The 18,843-nt window shown below is 47.8% G+C and overlaps 1 protein-coding gene across 4 annotated transcripts in view; it reads right to left on the reverse strand.

The window, feature by feature from the left end:
* The window catches only part of ITSN1 (intersectin 1), a 219,024-nt gene that overhangs the window by 9,913 nt on the left and 190,268 nt on the right, over nt 1-18,843 (reverse strand). For all 4 annotated transcript variants that reach the window (XM_019420251.2, XM_019420249.2, XM_019420250.2 and 1 more), the window contains 4 exons: nt 17,810-17,916; nt 11,795-11,978; nt 9,746-9,844; nt 2,238-2,405 (listed from right to left, as the gene is read on the reverse strand). In XM_019420251.2, the coding sequence (XP_019275796.1) occupies nt 2,238-2,405; nt 9,746-9,844; nt 11,795-11,978; nt 17,810-17,916 (558 nt within the window). The remainder of the gene's footprint in view (nt 1-2,237; nt 2,406-9,745; nt 9,845-11,794; nt 11,979-17,809; nt 17,917-18,843) is intronic.

The following is an 18,843-nucleotide window of genomic DNA, read 5'->3' on the forward strand; positions in this document are numbered from 1 at the left end:
TCTGGGCCAGGAAACGGAAGCCAACGTGCCCCCTTTCCATGATTGTACAGACAGACGGAAGCTGCTGTACAATAGCTAGGTACAACCGGCCGATAAGGAAGGACAACAGTCTGTTTCAAAGAGGACACGAAACTCAAATGACAAGAGCTTATTTTATGCTGCATGATTTAAGATGAAGACCCAGGCAGGCTTCACTGAGTCCACCCGATGGCAGCCATGAGATGCAAGGAAGGGCCCCTTTCCGAAGTGCATGTCGCCATGTTGGCACTTCTGCCTGGCAGATTCGGGTGCTGTTCAGATCCACCGTCTGCAGGATCAAGTTAAAGCTCCTCTGAATGGTACACAGGCCATTCTCGCCCTGCCTTCAACTTGCCATAAAGCCGTATCGCCTATCGCCCTACAGATGCCCGGCTCAGGACATCCCTCCACTAAGATGCCCTCCCCCTGGTTTCCTACCTGGATAGACGTCTTCATCCTTCAACACCCAGCCCAGTGTCTCCTTCTCCAATGCTTCCCTGAATCCCCCTATGACTGTCCCTTCCTCTTCATCATGTGTTCCCACAGCACCTGCAGCTAGCTCTGCCTTGCCACCCATACTTTATCGTAAACATTGGTTTCGTCCCTCCACTTCATCCAGAACCGTAGAACCCTAGAGAGGGGAGAGGTGACATCTTTGTGATTTTCATGTCCTTAGTGTTTAGTACACTAAGGCAATGGCACATGGGCAGGTGCTCAAGAAATGTTTACTGAATGAATGAATGGATGATAGCGTAAGTGAGCCAACCAGCCGGATGAATGCCCCTGGATTGATTATCGACACAAAATTCCAAAATGGGAGTCTACACTTGTCACCTGGATTTCCACAGGGCTGCTCCCATGGGCTGGCTTCTCCCACACCTATGCTGAAGGCCAACAAGGAAGTGAGGCAGGGAAGGAACCAGCGGTGATGACTTCCTCGGGTAGTGCCTGCCTTTGAAGCATTGTAAGAAGGAGGAAGCCACAGGAAGAGGGGGATGTGGGGGACACATTCTGCCTGGGCATTTTGGGAAACCCTAGTGAATGGCGCGTGTGCAGGCATGTGTGCGTGTGTGCGTGCACGCACATGCATGCAGAGGCAAAGAAAGAGAGGCGGGGGGGGGGGGAAAGGGCAGCAAGAATAAATGAAACTAAGGGAAAGGTAGGGCACAAGAAATAATTAAATACTAGAAGCGAGACTTCTGTGGCTCCAGTATTGATGGGCTACACTGACCTATCCAGTGAAAATGTTAAAAAACTGAGTAGAATATAAAAATTCACTTTTGAAGTGCAAACAAAACGATAAAAATGTAAAACAAAAACAAGTTTAAAACAATGTGCAGAGGCCGAAAACAATGAAAATGTGAACCCCAGAAGATAAACCCCAAAGCCAGCTTCAGCCTGACAGCCTCCCTTGAATCTGGTGACCTTCAGCGTCCACTTCAAAAGCCATATGGGCCGCAGGAAACAAGCGGTGTTTCCAGGGCTCACTGCGCTGAGGGAGCTAACAGGAGAGCTCCACCAAAAGAAGCCCACAGAGGAAAGGCCACGAGTGAACTCAAGCGCAGCAGAGATGAACAAGAAGACTTGCTTGTTTTTGACCTTGGTGTAAGTGGAATGAAAAAAAATGCCCCTGAGAATTTGCAGCCACAGGGCAACTCCCGACCCATTCACAACTACAATTCACACGCTAGTGTGATCCAAAAACCCCTCTACGTGAAACTTAGGGTGATCCTGGTAGCGATTCTCTCAGGAGGAATGCAACTTCAGAGCTCCAAGGTCCCACAGATAAAGCTCCAAAGGACACTGAACTCACAATCGAAAATCACAGTACATACAGAGAAGCAGGCATGCGCAGTGACAGCTAGCAGAAACAGCAGAAGGGAACGAGATCCGTAACTGTAGATATTACACTTCTCTGCTGTGAGATATGCAGGAATATGTTTAAAATGTGTTAGGGGGAAAAAAAATGCAGAGCATGGCCACCCGTGCAAGGACAAGACACAAGAGAGGAACCAGCAGATCCGACAACACAAACAGAACTGCCGAAAATGGAGGAGAAAGCAGTGCAGAAATTAAAAAGTCAGCGGGACAGGTTCAGGACCAGGGGAGAGGCAGCTGGAGACAGAACAGGCTGTAGCCTGGAGAGGACGCTTCACGATCTTTCTCGCCGCTGAGGCTCAGCGGGAGGGAGGCCCAGGTCCCAGCCCGAAGGCAGCTACCTCGGACAGGCCTTCACACTGCACGTGGCCTTGGATCCACTCCAGCCGGTCGGAGTTCTCCTTCTCCCGCACCCCTTCGTTCACCTGGGAGCACAGCTCCTCCGCTTTCTCCAGGGCGTGCTTCAAGTGGCTGTGGTCAGGGTGGTTTTCGGGAGTGTTTTCCAGGATCTACACGGGAGGACAGAAGACAGCAGCCTCAGGCGGTGCAGGTGGACCTGGGGTCCCCTGTGCTGGGGGGGCCCAGCACAGGAGGGCCTGGACCTTTCCTGATGGGTGCTCACAGGAGAAACCGCAGCTCTGAGCACCCAACTGCAGCAATGACGTGAGCGTGACGGCCACTCCTTGTTGGCCAGGGCCCCTCGGGAGGCAGGGGGCGCCCACATTATTTATACTTTGGTATGAGGAGGGCAGTGGCTCCAGCGAGCGCATTACACACCCCACGTGGATTTCTCCCTGGAAAATGGCTCTTTTCCTGGGTCCGTGCACAGCTGCAGCAACCTGCGCACCTCTGGACCAGCGTGCAAAGGGGTACATCTGAGCAAATGTGCCTTTTTCTGGGTAGAACCCTCGAGGCCAGCGGTTAAGAGTGCCAGTCCTAGGGCTCCACCTCCTGCATTAAAATCTCTGCTCTGCAACTGACCAGGCATGCTATGGGTCAGTCCCGTAAATGTTCTGAACCACGATTTCCTCATATGAAACGTAGGGATGCTAACAGCACCTCCTCTAGGGGCGCCTGGGTGGCTCAGTTGGTTAAGCGACCGACTTCGGCTCAGGTCATGATCTCGCAGTCCGTGAGTTCGAGCCCCGCGTTGGGCTCTGTGCTGACAGCTCGGAGCCTGGAGCCTGCTTCCGATTCTGTGTCCCCCTCTCTCTCTGCCCCTCCCAGACTCATGCTCTGTCTCTCTCTGTCTCAGAAATAAATAAACATTAAAAAAAAACTTTAACAGCACCTCCCTTATAAGATTGGAGGACTCAGTGATTTGATACAGTAAAGTACTTTGCAAAGTGCCTGGCCCTTGGAAGGTCCTCAGTAAAAGGCAACGATTATCATCGGGTGTACCTACCGAGGCTTTGTCCAAACACAAATAATTCAAATGGACCTAACCTCGAATGATATCTCATCTCAAAGGTACACTTCGGCTTAAAGTCCTAGGTAAGCCCCTAACTTGAGAAAAATGCACATTCTGGGTCCTGTGTGGACACCGATCATCTCCAACAAGGGCCCCACCCTCCAGGCCAAATCCCGGCTGAGGTCAGGATCCCTTTGGAAACTCCTGTTGTCATCCCTGACCATATCCCTGGGGGGGGGGGGGGGGGGGGACTCCGGCGTAGGAATTTTCTAGAGCTCTCCAGGTGATTCTAACGTGCAGCCCAGTCTGAGGATTACAGTGCTAGACTGGGAGCCCACACAGCTGGCTTGTGTGAATTCATTTGTCTTTGTTTTTGTTTTGTTTTGCTTTCCTTTTTTTTCTTCGTCAATTTATTTGAACTAAAAACAAAACAAAACAAAAAAACAAAAACAGTTTACCCATTTATGCCACCGCCTACCCCTGCCTCCGGCCACCACCAATCTGTTGTCTGTATCTGTGAGCTTGGGAGGCTTTTTTAATTAATTTTTTTCAGATTCCAAATATAAGAAAGATCATATGGTATTTGTCTGTGTCTGAGTTATTTCACTTAGCATAATGCCCTTGAGGTCCGCGTTGCTGCAAATGGCAAGATGTCACTCTTTTTAATGGCTAAATAATATTCCATTATATAAATTATATTATACATATTATACATAATATATTTACATCATAATTTATATATCTATTCATCCATCAATGGACAAGTTGGTTGTTTCCATGTCTGTTATAAATAATGCTGCAATGAACATAGGGGTGCATTTATCTTTACAAATTACTGTTCTTGTTTTCTTCAGGTAAATACTGAGAAGTAGAATACCTGGATTGTGTGGTAGTTCTATTTTTAATTTTCCAAGGGACCTCCTTACTATTTTCCATAGTGGCTGCACCAATTTACATTCCTACCAACAGTGGGTAAGAGTTCCTTTGTCTCCACATCCTTATCAACACTTGCTATTTCTTTGTAATCGTCATTCCAACACGTGTGAGATGATTTTTATTTGCATTTCCTTGATGATTCATTATGTTCAGCATCTGTTCAGGTACCTGTTGACCATCTATATGTTGTCTTTGGAAAAATGCCTATTCAGATCCTCTGCCCATTTTTAAATCGGATTGTTCATGGGCGTTTTTTTTTTTTTTTCTTTTTTGCTATTGTATGAGTCGTATGAGTTCTTTATATACTTTGGATGCTAGCCCCTATCAGATTTTTGATGTGCAAATATTTTCTCCCATTCAGTAGGTTGCCTTTTCATTTCGTTGACAGTTTCCTTTGCTGTGCAGAAGCGTTTCCACTTCCTGTTGTCCCATTTGTTTATTTTTGCTTTTGTCGTCAGATTTTTAAAAATCATTGCCAAGACCTATTCGCATTGTCAAGGAGATTGCCACCTGTTTTTTTCCGGGAGTTTTATGGTTTGGGCTCTTACATCCGAGTCTTTAATCCATTTTGAGTTAATTTTTGTGTACGGTGTAAGACACTGGTCCAGTTTCATTCTTTTGCATGTGCCTGTCCAGTTCTCCCAACATGATTTATTTATTTATTTATTTATTTATTTATTTATTTAATTTTTTAATAATGTTTATTTTTCGGAAGGGTGTGCACAGGGGAGGGGCAGAGAAAGTGGGGTGGACAGAGGATCTGAAACGGGCTTTGTACTGACAGCAGAGAGCCTGATGTGGGGCTCAAACTCGTGAACTGTTGAGATCATGACCTGAGCCAAAATCAGACACTTAACTGACCTAGCCACCCAGGCGCATGCCCCCCCCCTCCACACACACCATTTATTAAGGAGACTGTCCTTTCTCTATTATATATTCTTGGCTCCTTTATTGTAAACTAATTGACCATATATGCATGGGCTTATTTCTGGGTTCTCTATTCTGTTCCACTGATCTATGTATCTGTTTTTAATGCCAGCACCATACTGTTTTTTTTTAATTATTATAGCTTTGTAATATAGTTTGCAATCAGGGAGTGTGATGACTCCAGCTTTGTTTTTCTTCCTCCAGATTATTTTGGCTATTTGGGTCTTTTATGGCTCCAAGTTTTAGAATTATTCTATTTCTGTGAAAAATGTTGGAATTTTGAATGGGCTTTCATTGAATCTGTATGCTGTTTGAGGCAGAACGGATATTTTTTTTTTAATTTTTTTTTAATGTTTATTTATTTTTGAGACAGAGAGAGACAGAGCATGAACGGGGGAGGGGCAGAGAGAGAGGGAGACACAGAATCGGAAGCAGGCTCCAGGCTCCGAGCCATCAGCCCAGAGCCCGACGCGGGGCTCGAACTCACGGACCGCGAGATCGTGACCTGAGCTGAAGTCGGACGCTTAACCGAATGAGCCACCCAGGCGCCCCCAGAACGGATATTTTAACTACATTAATTCTTCTAATCCATGAGCATGGAATATCTTTCCATTTATTTGTGTCTTCTATAATTTCTTTCACTAATGTCTTACGGCTTTCAATACACAGATCTTTCAACTCCTTGGTTCAATTTATTCATAGGTGTTTTATTCTTGTCGATGAAATTGTAAATGGGACTGTTTCTTTAATTTCTCTTTCCAATAGTTCATTATTAGTGTATAGAAATGCAACAGATTTTTGTGTATTGATTTTGTATCCTGCAACTTCACTGAACTTACTTATTAGTTCTAACAGTTTGCTTTGTTTTGTTTCAAAATGGAAATGGCCTTATTGATTTTTCTGTAATATTGTACAATATTCAGAATTCAGAAAATTCAGCAAGTTATAAAGAACTTGGGGTGCCCGGTTGGCTCTGTTGGTTAAGCGTCTGACTTCGGTTCAGGTCATGATCTCACAGTTTATGAGTTCAAGCCCCAAGTCGGGCTCTGTGCTGAGAGCTCTGAGCCTGCAGTGTGCTTTGAAGTCTGTGTCTCCTTCTCTCTCTCTGTCCCCCCCCCACTTGTGCTCTGTCTCTCTCTCTCAAAAATAAATAAATGTAAAAAAATATTTTTTAAGGGGCGCCTGGATGGCTCAGTCGGTTAAGTGTCCAACTTCGGCTCAGGTCATGATCTCAGTTCGTGAGTTCGAGCCCCGCGTCAGGCTCTGTGCTGACAGCTTGGGGCTGGAGCCTGCTTCGGATTCTGTGTCCCCCTCTCTCTATGCCCCTCCCCCGCTAGTGCTCTGTCTCTCAAAAGTAAATAAACGTTTAAAAAAATTTTTTTTCATTTTTTTGAAATAAAAAAAAAAGAACCTAAAAAATCACCCATAATCTCCCCAACTGGACAGAACTTCTGTCTGTATATTAGTTAAATGCTCTGCCTACACATACACACACCGCACACACACACACACACACACGCACACAACTTTTTAGAAAATAAAAATTAAATCATGCTACCATACCACACTGTGCCATTTTGCACACTGTTTTTCCCCCCACTTAATAGCAGTTACACAATATCATTTGATGTCCATATCCTGTGGACCTATGCTATCATTTTTTTTTAATTTTTTTTTTTAACGTTTATTTATTTTTGAGACAGAGAGAGACAGAGCATGAACGGGGGAGGGGCAGAGAGAGAGGGAGACACAGAATCGGAAACAGGCTCCAGGCTCCGAGCCATCAGCCCAGAGCCCGACGCGGGGCTCAAACTCACAGACCGTGAGATCGTGACCTGAGCTGAAGTCGGATGCTTAACCGACTGAGCCACCCAGGCGCCCCTCATTTTTAAGGATTCTATGATGCATCGTTGTAAGGATGAACTATAAGTCATTTAAATAGTTCCCTTCCCATAAAAATTCATGTTGTTCCTAATTTTTAAATATTTCTCTGATTATTTTTTTTAGGACAAATTCCTAGAGGTGGAAGTGTTGAGCCAAAGAGAATGTGCAGTTTGATCTGTCCAACACCTTCCAAGAGCCTGAACGACTTTACCTTCAAGCAGCATTTTTGTCAACACTGTTGACCTACAATCTTTTCAATATATCCCTATCTGGCAAGCCCAAAGCAAGGCATTTTCTTGTGTGGCCATGCATCTCTTTTATTACTAGTTAATTTAAATTTGGTACATTTACATATACTAACTTGGTTAATTCTCACAACTCTTTGCAGTAGGTAGTATTAGTGTCCCTAATTTACAGATAAGGCATCCAATGCCCAAAGAGGTTAAGTAACTTAACCCAAGGGTATACAGCAGTGGTGACTGAGATTCAAACCCAAGCAGCCTGTCTCCTGACTGTGTTCCTTACTGCTATTCTGCACTGCCTCCCAGAAATATCTAGCTGTATATTTTACCTATTTTCCCGCTGGAGTATTTATCTTTTTCCTTTTGAGCTGTAAGTTGCCTTACTTAGAGGATAGGTAGATACATAGATAAATACAGAGATACAGGTAGGTAATCTACGTATATTTCAGCACCTACTTACATACAGTCTGAAATACATTTACCCAGGTTCCATCTGTCATTTGTCTTTTGATGTTGTTCATTATATTTTGTCACACAGAAAATTTTTAAGCAAAATACTGTTACAAATAATATATTGACACATTCTTGATATGCAAGATTCAAACAATACAGAAGTACACAGAGCAAACGTGAAAGTTGCCTTTCACTATCCTACCCAAGAGATAACAGACTGAAGGGCATCCCTTTAACTACTTTTGGATGCTCTGCACATATTTAATAACCACACATAGAGCTTGTCCTCTGTTTTGCAAAATGAACCACACTGTAGGATTACTCAGGAAAGGTGTTGTTTTGTCTTGCTTTGTTTTGTTTTAAGTAGGCTTAATGCCCAGTGTGGAGCCCAATGCGGAGCTTAAACTCATAACCCTGAGACCAAGGTCTGAGTTGAAATCAAGAGTCGGTCACCCAGGTGCCCCCCTCCCCCCCCTTTTTTTTAACTTAATAGCATTTTCTGGATGTCATTCCATGCTAATTCACAGAAGTCTCTATTTTTAAAAATATTTTCATAGTACAGATCTATCACACTTTATTTGCTCTACTTAATGAACATCCAGACTAAAATATTTTTTTAAGTTGCTACAACTCTAAATCCTTTACATTTCTTTTCTTAGTGCCATGCTAAGAATTTCTCCACCTCAGTCTCATAAAAAATATTTCATCTTAGTACTTTGATGGTTTTTCATATGTATTATATAACTGGCTACCTTTTAAAAATCTCTTCTTAGCTCCACTATTTTTCAGTCCATTCTCAGGTCCTTGAAAGGGCAGCAAGCACATTTCTGCAAATAACTATAATTTGTTTTTTCCTCTTTAATATGTATGACTCTCAGTTCTTTTCTTGTTTTTGTCCCCCTTTCCTCACTGGCTAGATCTAAAACACCTACTTGAAAAGCCTGTCTCCAACTCCAGTGTGCAATTAAATATTGGGGGAAATAAACAGAAGTACTGAGCTAGTTAAATAGTAACAGTCAAGTTGGAAGAGAGGAGATAGTAGGTCGAAGGCCTGCTTCCGATCTAATCATTTAATTCAGCCAAGGTGGCCAGAGTGTATTTTGTGGCCTCAAGCTGGGGTTGAACTGAGGAGACCGGAGGGAGATGTGTTACTCTAAGGAGTTTGAGAAAATTACTAAACATACTGAGGATAATGAGAGGCAGGTTTCTCATAGAAAAGTTACAAGTATAGAATGGGGGAAGGTTAGAATAAATTCTGTGGCTAAAGATTAGAACAGGAGGGATCAGTGTCAACTCATAGATTTTAATATGCATTTTTATATACATGGATTGATCTAGACATAAATATAAATGTATGCGTGTACACTTACATATATGTGAGTATGTGTGTATGAATATAATACATACATATATTTCCTGACTCTACCACTGAGAGACTCAAATGGCAGTAACACCCCAATCGCAATGAGCACACCAGTGCCCAGATCTGGGCGTCTAAAGTCTCCACTAAACGGAACCAAATCTAAAGCCCGTCTCCAGGAGCTAGCCCCCCTGTGGTTATATAATCACAGGCTCAGAGGATGTCGGAGTCTGCTCCCTCATATTGCAGATGGAGACATTGTGAGATGGCTTCACAATGGCTTTCTGAGGATGGGTGGGCGGCGTTACGTTTCTTTCTTTTTCTTGGTAGGAAAATCGAGGCACGAAGGCATTACACCTCTATTAGGAAAAGAACCAAGAACTGAGCTCCCTTTTTCCAACTTATAGGGTAAAAGCCACTTGGTATCACAGCTGAAGGCTGTATATCATTAGCTCTTTTCACAATAAACAGCTTTTCTTTCTGAGTTACCAGGCAGATGCTTCCACCATCCCATTGGTGTATGATTCGATAACAACAGACACCAGGTGCATGGGCTGGGGAACTTGCCCGTGACCCCGGATCCCTGAAATGCTGAGCAAGCGTTCTTCTGCTTGAAAAGGTGAGATGGCTACTTACATTTTTAATGATCAGTGGGTATCTTGTTACCCGTTGCATAGGCTTCAGTATAAAACTAGAGAGTGGCATCCCTTTACATCGAGGGTCCATTGCCAGTCTCTGAAATGAGAGATGTTTTAAGTGCACTTAAGAAATCTGCAAAACCTAGTCAGTGACATCAACACTGATGTTTTTTAGGACTCCCCACCCATCACGTTGTCTCATTTATCTGGACCAGAACTGAGGAGCCTGGAGTTGGAAGGGCCTCGTTATCCTGGTCCAGGATGAGGCACGTTCCAGATGGACACTGGACACCGGTAGATGTGACTCAGCCACCAGGGTCAACTCCTGGTCTCCAGAATCAGTACAGCCTCCCTGGGACATACAATTCCTCCCTTACAGAGATGAGATTCTGACTTTACAGCGACTATTTCTTCTGGATATCTGCCAGAGCTTTGTAACAGCCCCAGGAATAAGAAGAGACACAAGACTGTAGAATTAGAATAAAAATTCCCCTTAAGTCCCAGAGATGGCACAAGGGCTGGATCGCATTGTCTGGTTCAGATGCAGCCTGCACATCCCTCTGGGAGCCCCAGGCAGGCAAGGACAGTGGAGCTGAGACATGAGGGGTGAGGACTGCAATCTCAAGGCCTGAAAGTTGTCCCCACCCTAGACCACCTGTCCCTTTTTTCAACTCAACTGGGGGAAAGAGTCCTTTTACCCCCAAAAGATGATCCCATCCATAAGTCACAGGGATAACATGGTGACTCAGCTTTCAAAGGCATCGGTCAAGTTTAACAAAGCCTTAGAAACAGGCGGCTGCCGTGACCTGGGCCCCAACTGTTAGTGTCTGAATCCGCTCCAGACGTGGACATCATCACTGCAGGAACACCTCACACCTGGCAAGGGCACGTCAAACCCCCTCAGGGATGGGGTGAGGGGAGGTGATCAGGGAACGGAAATAAGCCCCCTGCCCTGGGTGGTGTCAGCATTTCCCTCAAGTTCAAGTGCATCCAGTGATGAATTCATCCTGCCTTGTGCCCAGGGAGGACTGGCCCTTGGCTGAAACCCCAGGTGGCCGGGCATCTGCTCTCCAGTCTCTAGACCACCCTGGGCCTACTTCTTACTGAAATTTCTCCCCTTTGAATGACTTTAGAATGTGCCGATTCACTGGATAGCAAATCAAAGCATTTCATGTTGAGAAACACCAGGGGAACAAGAAAGAACAAGCATCATATGATGCAATGGTCAAGGAGGGAACACCCTTGTACCTCACAGTGATGATTCCACAAACACGATTATTGGGCCAGAGGGAATGGTCTGCCCCCAAATGCACAAGGTACAAAGATAAGCCTGCCATTAGTGTTACTGGTCTATTCCCTAAAATGTAACTGTTTAGCAGAAATTATTTGATTCTCTTCCTATGTTTTTTTCTCTGGGAGACGTGGGGGCTGTTTGAGCGGGCCAGTGGGGCCAGCAGGGACCTACCCCAGTCAATGCCAAGTCCCAGGGCCTGGAGCCTCCAGCAGCACGGGGCCCACCTCCCCAGATGTCCCTTGGTGGACACATGGCTCTCGAGATCCCCTTATCCCCAAGGTAGACGTCCTGCATCCCACAGTCACCCCCACAGGCTTCTTAGGGTTTGAGGCCATCAACAAGAACAAACTGGAAAAGGAACAAAGGGTCCACTGGGATTCCTGGCCATTCCCTCTGCAGCAAAGAACTGGGGTGCTCAGGCCAAACAGAATAGGAAACCTGAGGGGCGCCAGCCGTGCTGGGCCAGACAAATGGGACAGAAGATTAAAACCTGCATCCAAACAACACCACTAACACTCCTGGACCGCAGATCAGAGCTGCCGGGCGCAGGGCTGGCCCCTCCTCTCCACGTCCACCCCCTGGGTCACAGCCACACCTGCCAGCTCACATCACCCCTGTTGCTCAGCCAAGACCTGAGTCCTGTTGGCTTTTTAGCAGGAATGATCCTGCAGGCTTGACTTCGCTCCTCGCACCCCCGGCTGTCCTGCGACAACCACTCAGGGGCCGGGGCTCGGCTCAGCCTGGGCTCCTTACTTTGACAAACTCCTTGAAGTCCGGGGCCTCGTCCGTCTTCTGCTGGATCAGCGCAGCCCCATTGAGCTGACAGCTGCAGAAGCGGATGTAGGGCTGCATGTGCGGCAGCTGGGCGGTCAGGATGTCGCCGACCATCTTCACAGGCATCTTCTCCCCAGACATCTTCTTGCGGACTCTCAGTGCTCTGCACGGGAACGTGAGAAGTGAGCCCCCTGCCTTTACCCTCAGCCAGCGGTGACATGGTGCACTTCTAGGTGGTACAGAAACAGAATGTGCGTGAGGGGCACAGACCCGGGGCCACTAAAGGATCTACTGGGGAGACAAGGAACAGAAAAGAAATGAGTCTAGTGCTACAGAGAGGTATCCCCGGGCCATTTTTCTCTGGCATGATGGCTGTTGGCTCGTTCTTAGGAATAAAAACTTTTCAAAGAAATCTTTGCTGAACGAGTCAGCACGAAAAATAGTATTTTTCTCATGGAGAAATACGGAATCAGTTATTTAGTAACTCAGACAGGATCTCTGTGTTGATGTCTCACTTCATAGACGATCTGTGGTCAAAGTCCCAGGCCACTGTGGCCCAGGCACTGAGTCTGATTCCGGACCAGTGCCACCCAAGGGAGGCTACTGTTGCCAAGGGACATGAAGGCTCATTTTCAGACTGAACATAACATAATTAAGATGGTAAAAATCAACTGCCACAGAAAAATAATCCCATTATGTCACCAAAGCCAAGTACAAATGATTGTCGACTATCTGTGTCATTCACTGCTTCATTGCTGTGGCTAATTTGAAATTGACTGGATTACGGGGTTCTGAAAAGAGAAGCCTGTTTATATGATAATGGACCAGTGAACCCAAACAATTCATATCCTGGAGGCTGAGGAGAGACTGATGGGACTGGGAAAGGTTTGTTCTGGGGTCCAGCGGCAGCCTGAGCGTTCAGGGCCATGAGAGCCAAGACTGTGCATCCCAACCTTCCAACTCCAATATGAGAACTCCTAACACCAGCCTCTAGAGGACATATCACTGGGCTTCTAGCCAGCAAGGATAGCAATGCACCCTGACGGCAGGACCACAACACGAGGCATGAATGTGTTCTGCCTACCCCAATGATGATGGATAGATGGATGGATGGATGGATGGATGGGTGAATGGGTGGATGGATGGATGGGTGAATGGGTGGATGGATGGATGGATGGATGGATGAAACAGAATGGTACAATATATGATTTTCACATAACCTTTGGCTTCTTTCACGGTCATGTTAGAGAAGCCCTGAGGTAAGGATAAAGCTACAGAATTCCAAGGAAGCTTTGCAATATTAGCATTAGGCTTTAAAAACTTCACATCACATTATTTTCTTTCTCCTACATTTTTGGCTAAAGGAATAATCCTTGGACTGGGCAAACAAGTCAGGGAGAGAAATTTTAGGGAAAATAAATTATGTGGTCTGAACAATTAGTAATTCTCTCTCTACAGATGCCCTTGTAGGGAGAGATGCCCGTCAACACTGGCAGCTTGGGGGGAGAGGGGTGGCAGCCTGATACCCTCAGAATAGCCAAATGGCCATTGCTCATTGAGGGGGTTGGTATTAAATGTCTCCCAACATGTAGAAATTTCCTCAACTTGCTCAATTGGGGATGATGTCACCCCCAGTTCTGGGGGACCAGAGCCCTGAATAACCATGTTACAAACTGGTTATGGATGGACAGTGGAAGAAATTCCATCATTCCATCATTTTCCTATGAGGAGGAGCAAAAGAATCTTTCTCTAAGAGAATAAAAGTACCACCCCCTCCCCCACCCCCTTAAAAAAAATAATAATGGAGGAGACAAGGAAAGGAGAAAAGAAGAAAGATGGGCATTGTCGTGAAGAGGTTAAACCAACACCTGGGTTCTGGAACCCCACACTTGCAGACTCCAGTTGTCCACCTAGGGGCCAGACCTAAAACTAGGCTCCTACTATGGACCAGGTACCTGTTAGGTTCACTCGTGGGTCTCCTTCTGGGATGTTCTATTGCACAGGCAGGACTGGGCCTGAATGGGTTTGAACGGAGGGTGTCACCAGGCTCCCGGGTCACGTGACTCAGCTGCCACAGCTCTGCCCTTTGGTGAGCTGGTTTGTAATCTCATCTAAAGGTTTACTGGGTGGAGGCCGAACGGCTGGTAAGCAATCAGCGAATGGACATTTCAAAGAGCGCTCGGTGTTTGCTGAATGAATTAGCGCTCCCGACCCTCTGAGGTCCGCAGAGCAAGCACATGGTCAACAGAGCTTGCATTTATTAATACGTGCTTTACGTATCAAACAAACACTCTCATGTGTACTGCTAACTCTCCCTATTGGCCGTGGCACACCTGAGGCCTAGGGAAACCGAGAGACCTGACCAAACTCACACAGCTAATACTGACCCAAGCAGCCCTTGAACCCAGGAGGTGTGACCTGTGACCCCGGAGCTCCAGGTCCCTGAGCACTGAGCGTGAGACAATAGACACAGCGTCCAGACCTGCCTCCACACCCGAGCTGCTCTGCGCAGGCCCCGTCCTTCCTCCGGAAGCAGCTCCTGCCCTCCGGCCAGGTTTCTCTCCACTTCTCTCCTTCCACAGCCCTCTGCTTCTCTCCCTGTCTCCGCTTCCGGCCTCTCCTCCATGCCCCGCCCCCAGCCCCAAGTTCCCTCCCTCCAGGCGGAGCCTGCTTGGGATTCTCTCTCCCTCTCTCTGTCTCTACCTGTCCCCCACTCGCACTCTCTCTGTCTCTCTCAAAAGAAATAAACTGTACAAAATTTTAAAAAACACACAAAAAACAGTCCCTAACACCTGGTTTGCACAGCCCTATGTCACTTCTGAGTCCCTTCTGTCACTTCTGACAGCTATACTCAGGGGCCTGTGCCCACTCTTAACATAAAAACGTTCTAGATCTTTCTGTCCTACTCTGTTTCTTAAAAGCAAATTTCACAGCTCTCCACTCACCAGCAAGAGAACAAACCATCTGCTCTGACCCCCAACCAGAGGCATCATTAGTAGGAAGTCCTATGTCCCAGTTAGCACCCCTTTATTTTCATTGTATTTGTTTCTTATCTATCTGTCTCCTAAATCCCATGTCCTTCCCCCTCCCACCCCAAGTTCAAGGAGTCGCTGGCCCTTGGATCGGGAGTGGCAGATATGTGGCCTTGCAGGGATTGCTGCCTTACAGTCTCTTTATCCAAAAAAGCTTTCCTCTTATAGCCTGCAGGGGCCCCCAAATCCCCCTATCATTGGGGTTAATCCTTTGCAGGAGAAGTCAATCTATGCAGCAAAGGAATGTAGCAAGATGTTCACTATACAATCCACAATATGGGCGTTCACCTTATACTTCTTTTCATTTTTCTGTTTAGAATTTTTCATAGTGACATAGAAAAGGGAAAAAAAAAAAGAAAGAAATCAGATCCCCAGAAGGCTCCTATTAAATATTTTATCTAGGATATAAAAACATTAGTTCACCCAAGCTAACTGATCAGGTCATCGGAGGAAGGGGACAGAACACAGGGACACCGTGATGGCAGGAAGACGGTGCTGTGCAGGCATGTTTGACATGATTGACAGTGTGCCAGTGGTACGGCTCACCTCCTCGCTCCTCAGGATAACCCTGCATGCCCGACCAGGCAGGCACCACACCTGCAAGTTGACAGGTCCCAAGACAAGGGGTCGAGAGGGGTCTGCCCAAGGAAACTGCCCAGAACAAGTTAGAAGGCGCTGGGGGCCAGACACAACTTAGGACATTCACCTCCTGGCTCCACGTTCTTTCCATCGGTTGCAGGATGGGGTGGAACCTCCAGTAGGTCATCCACAGAGCAGCCTGGGACACAGGCTTGCCTTCTGTGTGACTTCAAGTCACTGGACCTCTCTGAGCCTGGCTTTCCCAGCTGTAAGCACTCTCGCTTCCCACCTCCGGGGCTGGGGAGCACGTCAGCGCTAACGGGAGGAAGGGGCTGGCCGTGACAGAGCTCAAGGAAGGGGCTGCTGTTTCCCTGACAGGACAGGAGGGAGGGTGACTTGGGGGGCAAGGGCCCTTGGGGACGTGAGATGCATCTCCCACCTCCCCCCCGCCCACTGATTGCTGCCCAAGGAAAGAGGTTTTAACTTGTAGGTATATTTTCAAAGGCGCCTGGGTGGCTCAGTCGGGTGAGCATCCAACTCTTGAATTTGGCTCAGGTCAGGATCTCATGGTTCATGAGTTCGAGCCCCACATCAGGCTCTGCGTGGACCCTGCTTGGGATTCTCTCACCCTTTCTCTCTGCCCCTCCCCTGCTTGTTCTCTGTCTCTCTGTCTCTCTCTGTCTAAAATAAATAAGTAAACTTAAATAAAAATTACTTGTAGGTATATTTTCAACAGAAAACTTGTGGCTATTTTGAAACAACTTGTCTCCAACCCTTCAGGTTCAGCTCCTGTAGGTTCAGGGGTTAACTAGCCCCATTGGCTCCAAGGCAAGGGGGCTGAGCCCAACACTGAAGACAGGCAGGCACTTTCATCTAAAGACCCCCTAATAGCCGCCCTACGTGGTAGGTACCATTATTATCCCCATTTTACAGATGAGGACACCGAGGCCAAGAGAATGTAAGTGACTTGCCCAAAGACACAGCCAGGAGAGCAAGAACAAGATGTTGGCCTAAGCATCCGACCCGTATCTACATTCAGAAACTTCTACAGCACCCTCCTCAAGGAGGATAATGGAAACACTTTCTCAAAGCACCCCTGGGGGTCATCTCTGATTATTTGTTTTCCAGAGCACAGAGAGAGCAGATGTCATGTTTTTATTTCTACCCACTTCTCTCCCCATCCCCCCACCACTCCCAAACACACACTCAAGAAAGTGGGGGGGGGGAGGGGAGGGGCGTGGAATTACTTTACAAGAATGAGGGATCACATTTAGGAAATAGCTGCTTCCCAGTTACGGGAACGTGAAGATTGGGAATGGATTCCAGGTTCCCGGGGCTGCGCTTCAACCTGGGGCCCCCGTGGGGGGCGGCCCTTCCCCCCCAGCCCGCTGGATCGCCACAGGCCTATTCTGTGTTCTTAGCAAGTGTTGTTCCAAAGTATGGCCTGCTGGGCACAGATTTGGGGTATTCTTTTATTATTATTATTATCTTAAATATTTATTTATTTTTGAGAAAGAGAGAGAGAGCAGAGACAGGAGGAGGGGCAGAGAGACGGGGACAGAGCATCCAAAGGGGGATTCCTGTGGACAGCAGGGAGCCTGATGTGGCACTCAAACTCACAAACTATGAGACTGTGACCTGAGCCGATGTCACTCAACTGACTGAGCCACCCAGGCCCCTCGGGGTGGGGTGGGGTGGGGTCTTTCTAGAAGGGACCTTTGTGATGACATAATCCAACCCCCTCAGTTTACAGATGGGGAACCCGAGGCTCAAAGAGGATGGGCAGTGAGTTGGGCTCCAAACCCAGGTCTCTTGACTTGGTCAAGACCTTGACAGGTCTCTTGACCCAGCGCTTCCTCCCTGGCCCTGAAGCTGCCTCTGAAAAACCAAAATGGGAATAAAATTTAAGGGGTTCCAGGCTAGCTTCTCAGAGCGTTAACCTGAGGAAATGCTGACCACGGGCAGCAAATGGTACCCACCGTTCTCCGCCCCCAGGAGCCAAGAATGTCCCAAGAGAACAGTATTCGCCCACGGGACCCGGACCTGCGGGCGGGCATGTGGGGAGCCACCCCACGCCCCGGGAGGGAGCCGGTCAGCGATCGGCAGCCAGGACTGGCCTCGCTCCGGAAACTCTAGACCCACAGTGAAAGCAGGAACTGGGCAATTTACTCTGTGCGATGACAAACTGGGGGTGTGTGTGCGGGAAGCATGGGGTGGGGGGCGAAAAGGAATCGTGGTGCTTATGGGTGGAAATGAGCAAAAGAGGCAGAAAGAAACACGGGGCGGCATGCACGGGGGACACACGGACAAAGCCACGCGGAGGTGCTAGTGTGTGAGAGCCGAGGGGACGAAGCAAGGCCGGGGTTAGGGGAGAGAGGCTTACTTCAGTAGTTTGATATTACACATAATCAGCTCCTTCCAGTTAACAAAAATCATAGCACCCTCTTTCTCTGTCAGCAGCTCAGACTCCATCAGGGGTTTCTGAAAGATCTACAGGTGCAGAAAACGAAGCAGTTCAGAAAGCAAACGGTTAGCTTACACCTGAAACACACACACGCACACAGGTCTCTGCAGAGCATGGAGAGGACCGGGCCGTCTGCAGCTTTGTGGGGAGGCCCAGAAGCTTCCCGCAGCTTCTGCAGCAGACGCCCCTCCCCCACTCTACCCGAGCGGTTGTCGGGGGTGGGGGGGGGGGGCAGTTCCCCATCAGGTCTCTGCACTGTTTTACAGGGAAGGGTGGCTGAACTCTAGAGGACGGGCCTTAACTCCACCAGGATAAAGCCCGGAGGCCTGTCGAAAGTCACGCACACTCTTACCTGCCCACGGTGGAGGGTGGGCATGGCGGGAAAAGTGGGGGGCTTCAGGATGCACGTGGGTGTGGGCGGCTCCTTCAGGCTCCCCTGCAGCGTCTGCTGCATAGACAAGCCTCGGGCACCCGGAGGGGAGCCGCCCGAGGAAGCAGGGAGCAAACCAGCAGCCGGGGTGATGTCTTCTGCCGCTGGGCCCTTGGCCTGGGCCGGGCTGGTACAGGGGCCGGCTGCGGCTCCGGGAAAGAAATGAGCCTGCCCAGGATCCAAGCTCTGCGTGGTTGGGTGACTCAGGGTAAATCACAGCTCTCCGCCCAGCCCCACGTGGCTAGCCCCTGCCTGCAAAGAGGTCATCGTCTCCTACTGGAGGGCAGGGCGTTCTTCTGAAGGGTCTTTAGAGATGGGACAGCCTGTCCCATCTTTGAAATAAATGTGGCTGGGCTCAGGCTGTTCCCTGGGAGCCCTATTCTTCATGAGTCCTTGAGCTGACATTGAACCCAGCATGTACCAGACCACTACGCCAAAGTGCCACATCTAAGGGGGTGACATTCACATCTTAGACATCCTAGATTGCATATTTAGTGACAGTCAAGTGTCTTGAGGAAGGGGC

This window comes from Panthera pardus, unplaced genomic scaffold (genome assembly GCF_024362965.1).
Source record: "Panthera pardus isolate Hobbes unplaced genomic scaffold, ASM2436296v1 HiC_scaffold_16, whole genome shotgun sequence".
NCBI classification, from domain to species: Eukaryota; Metazoa; Chordata; class Mammalia; order Carnivora; family Felidae; genus Panthera; species Panthera pardus.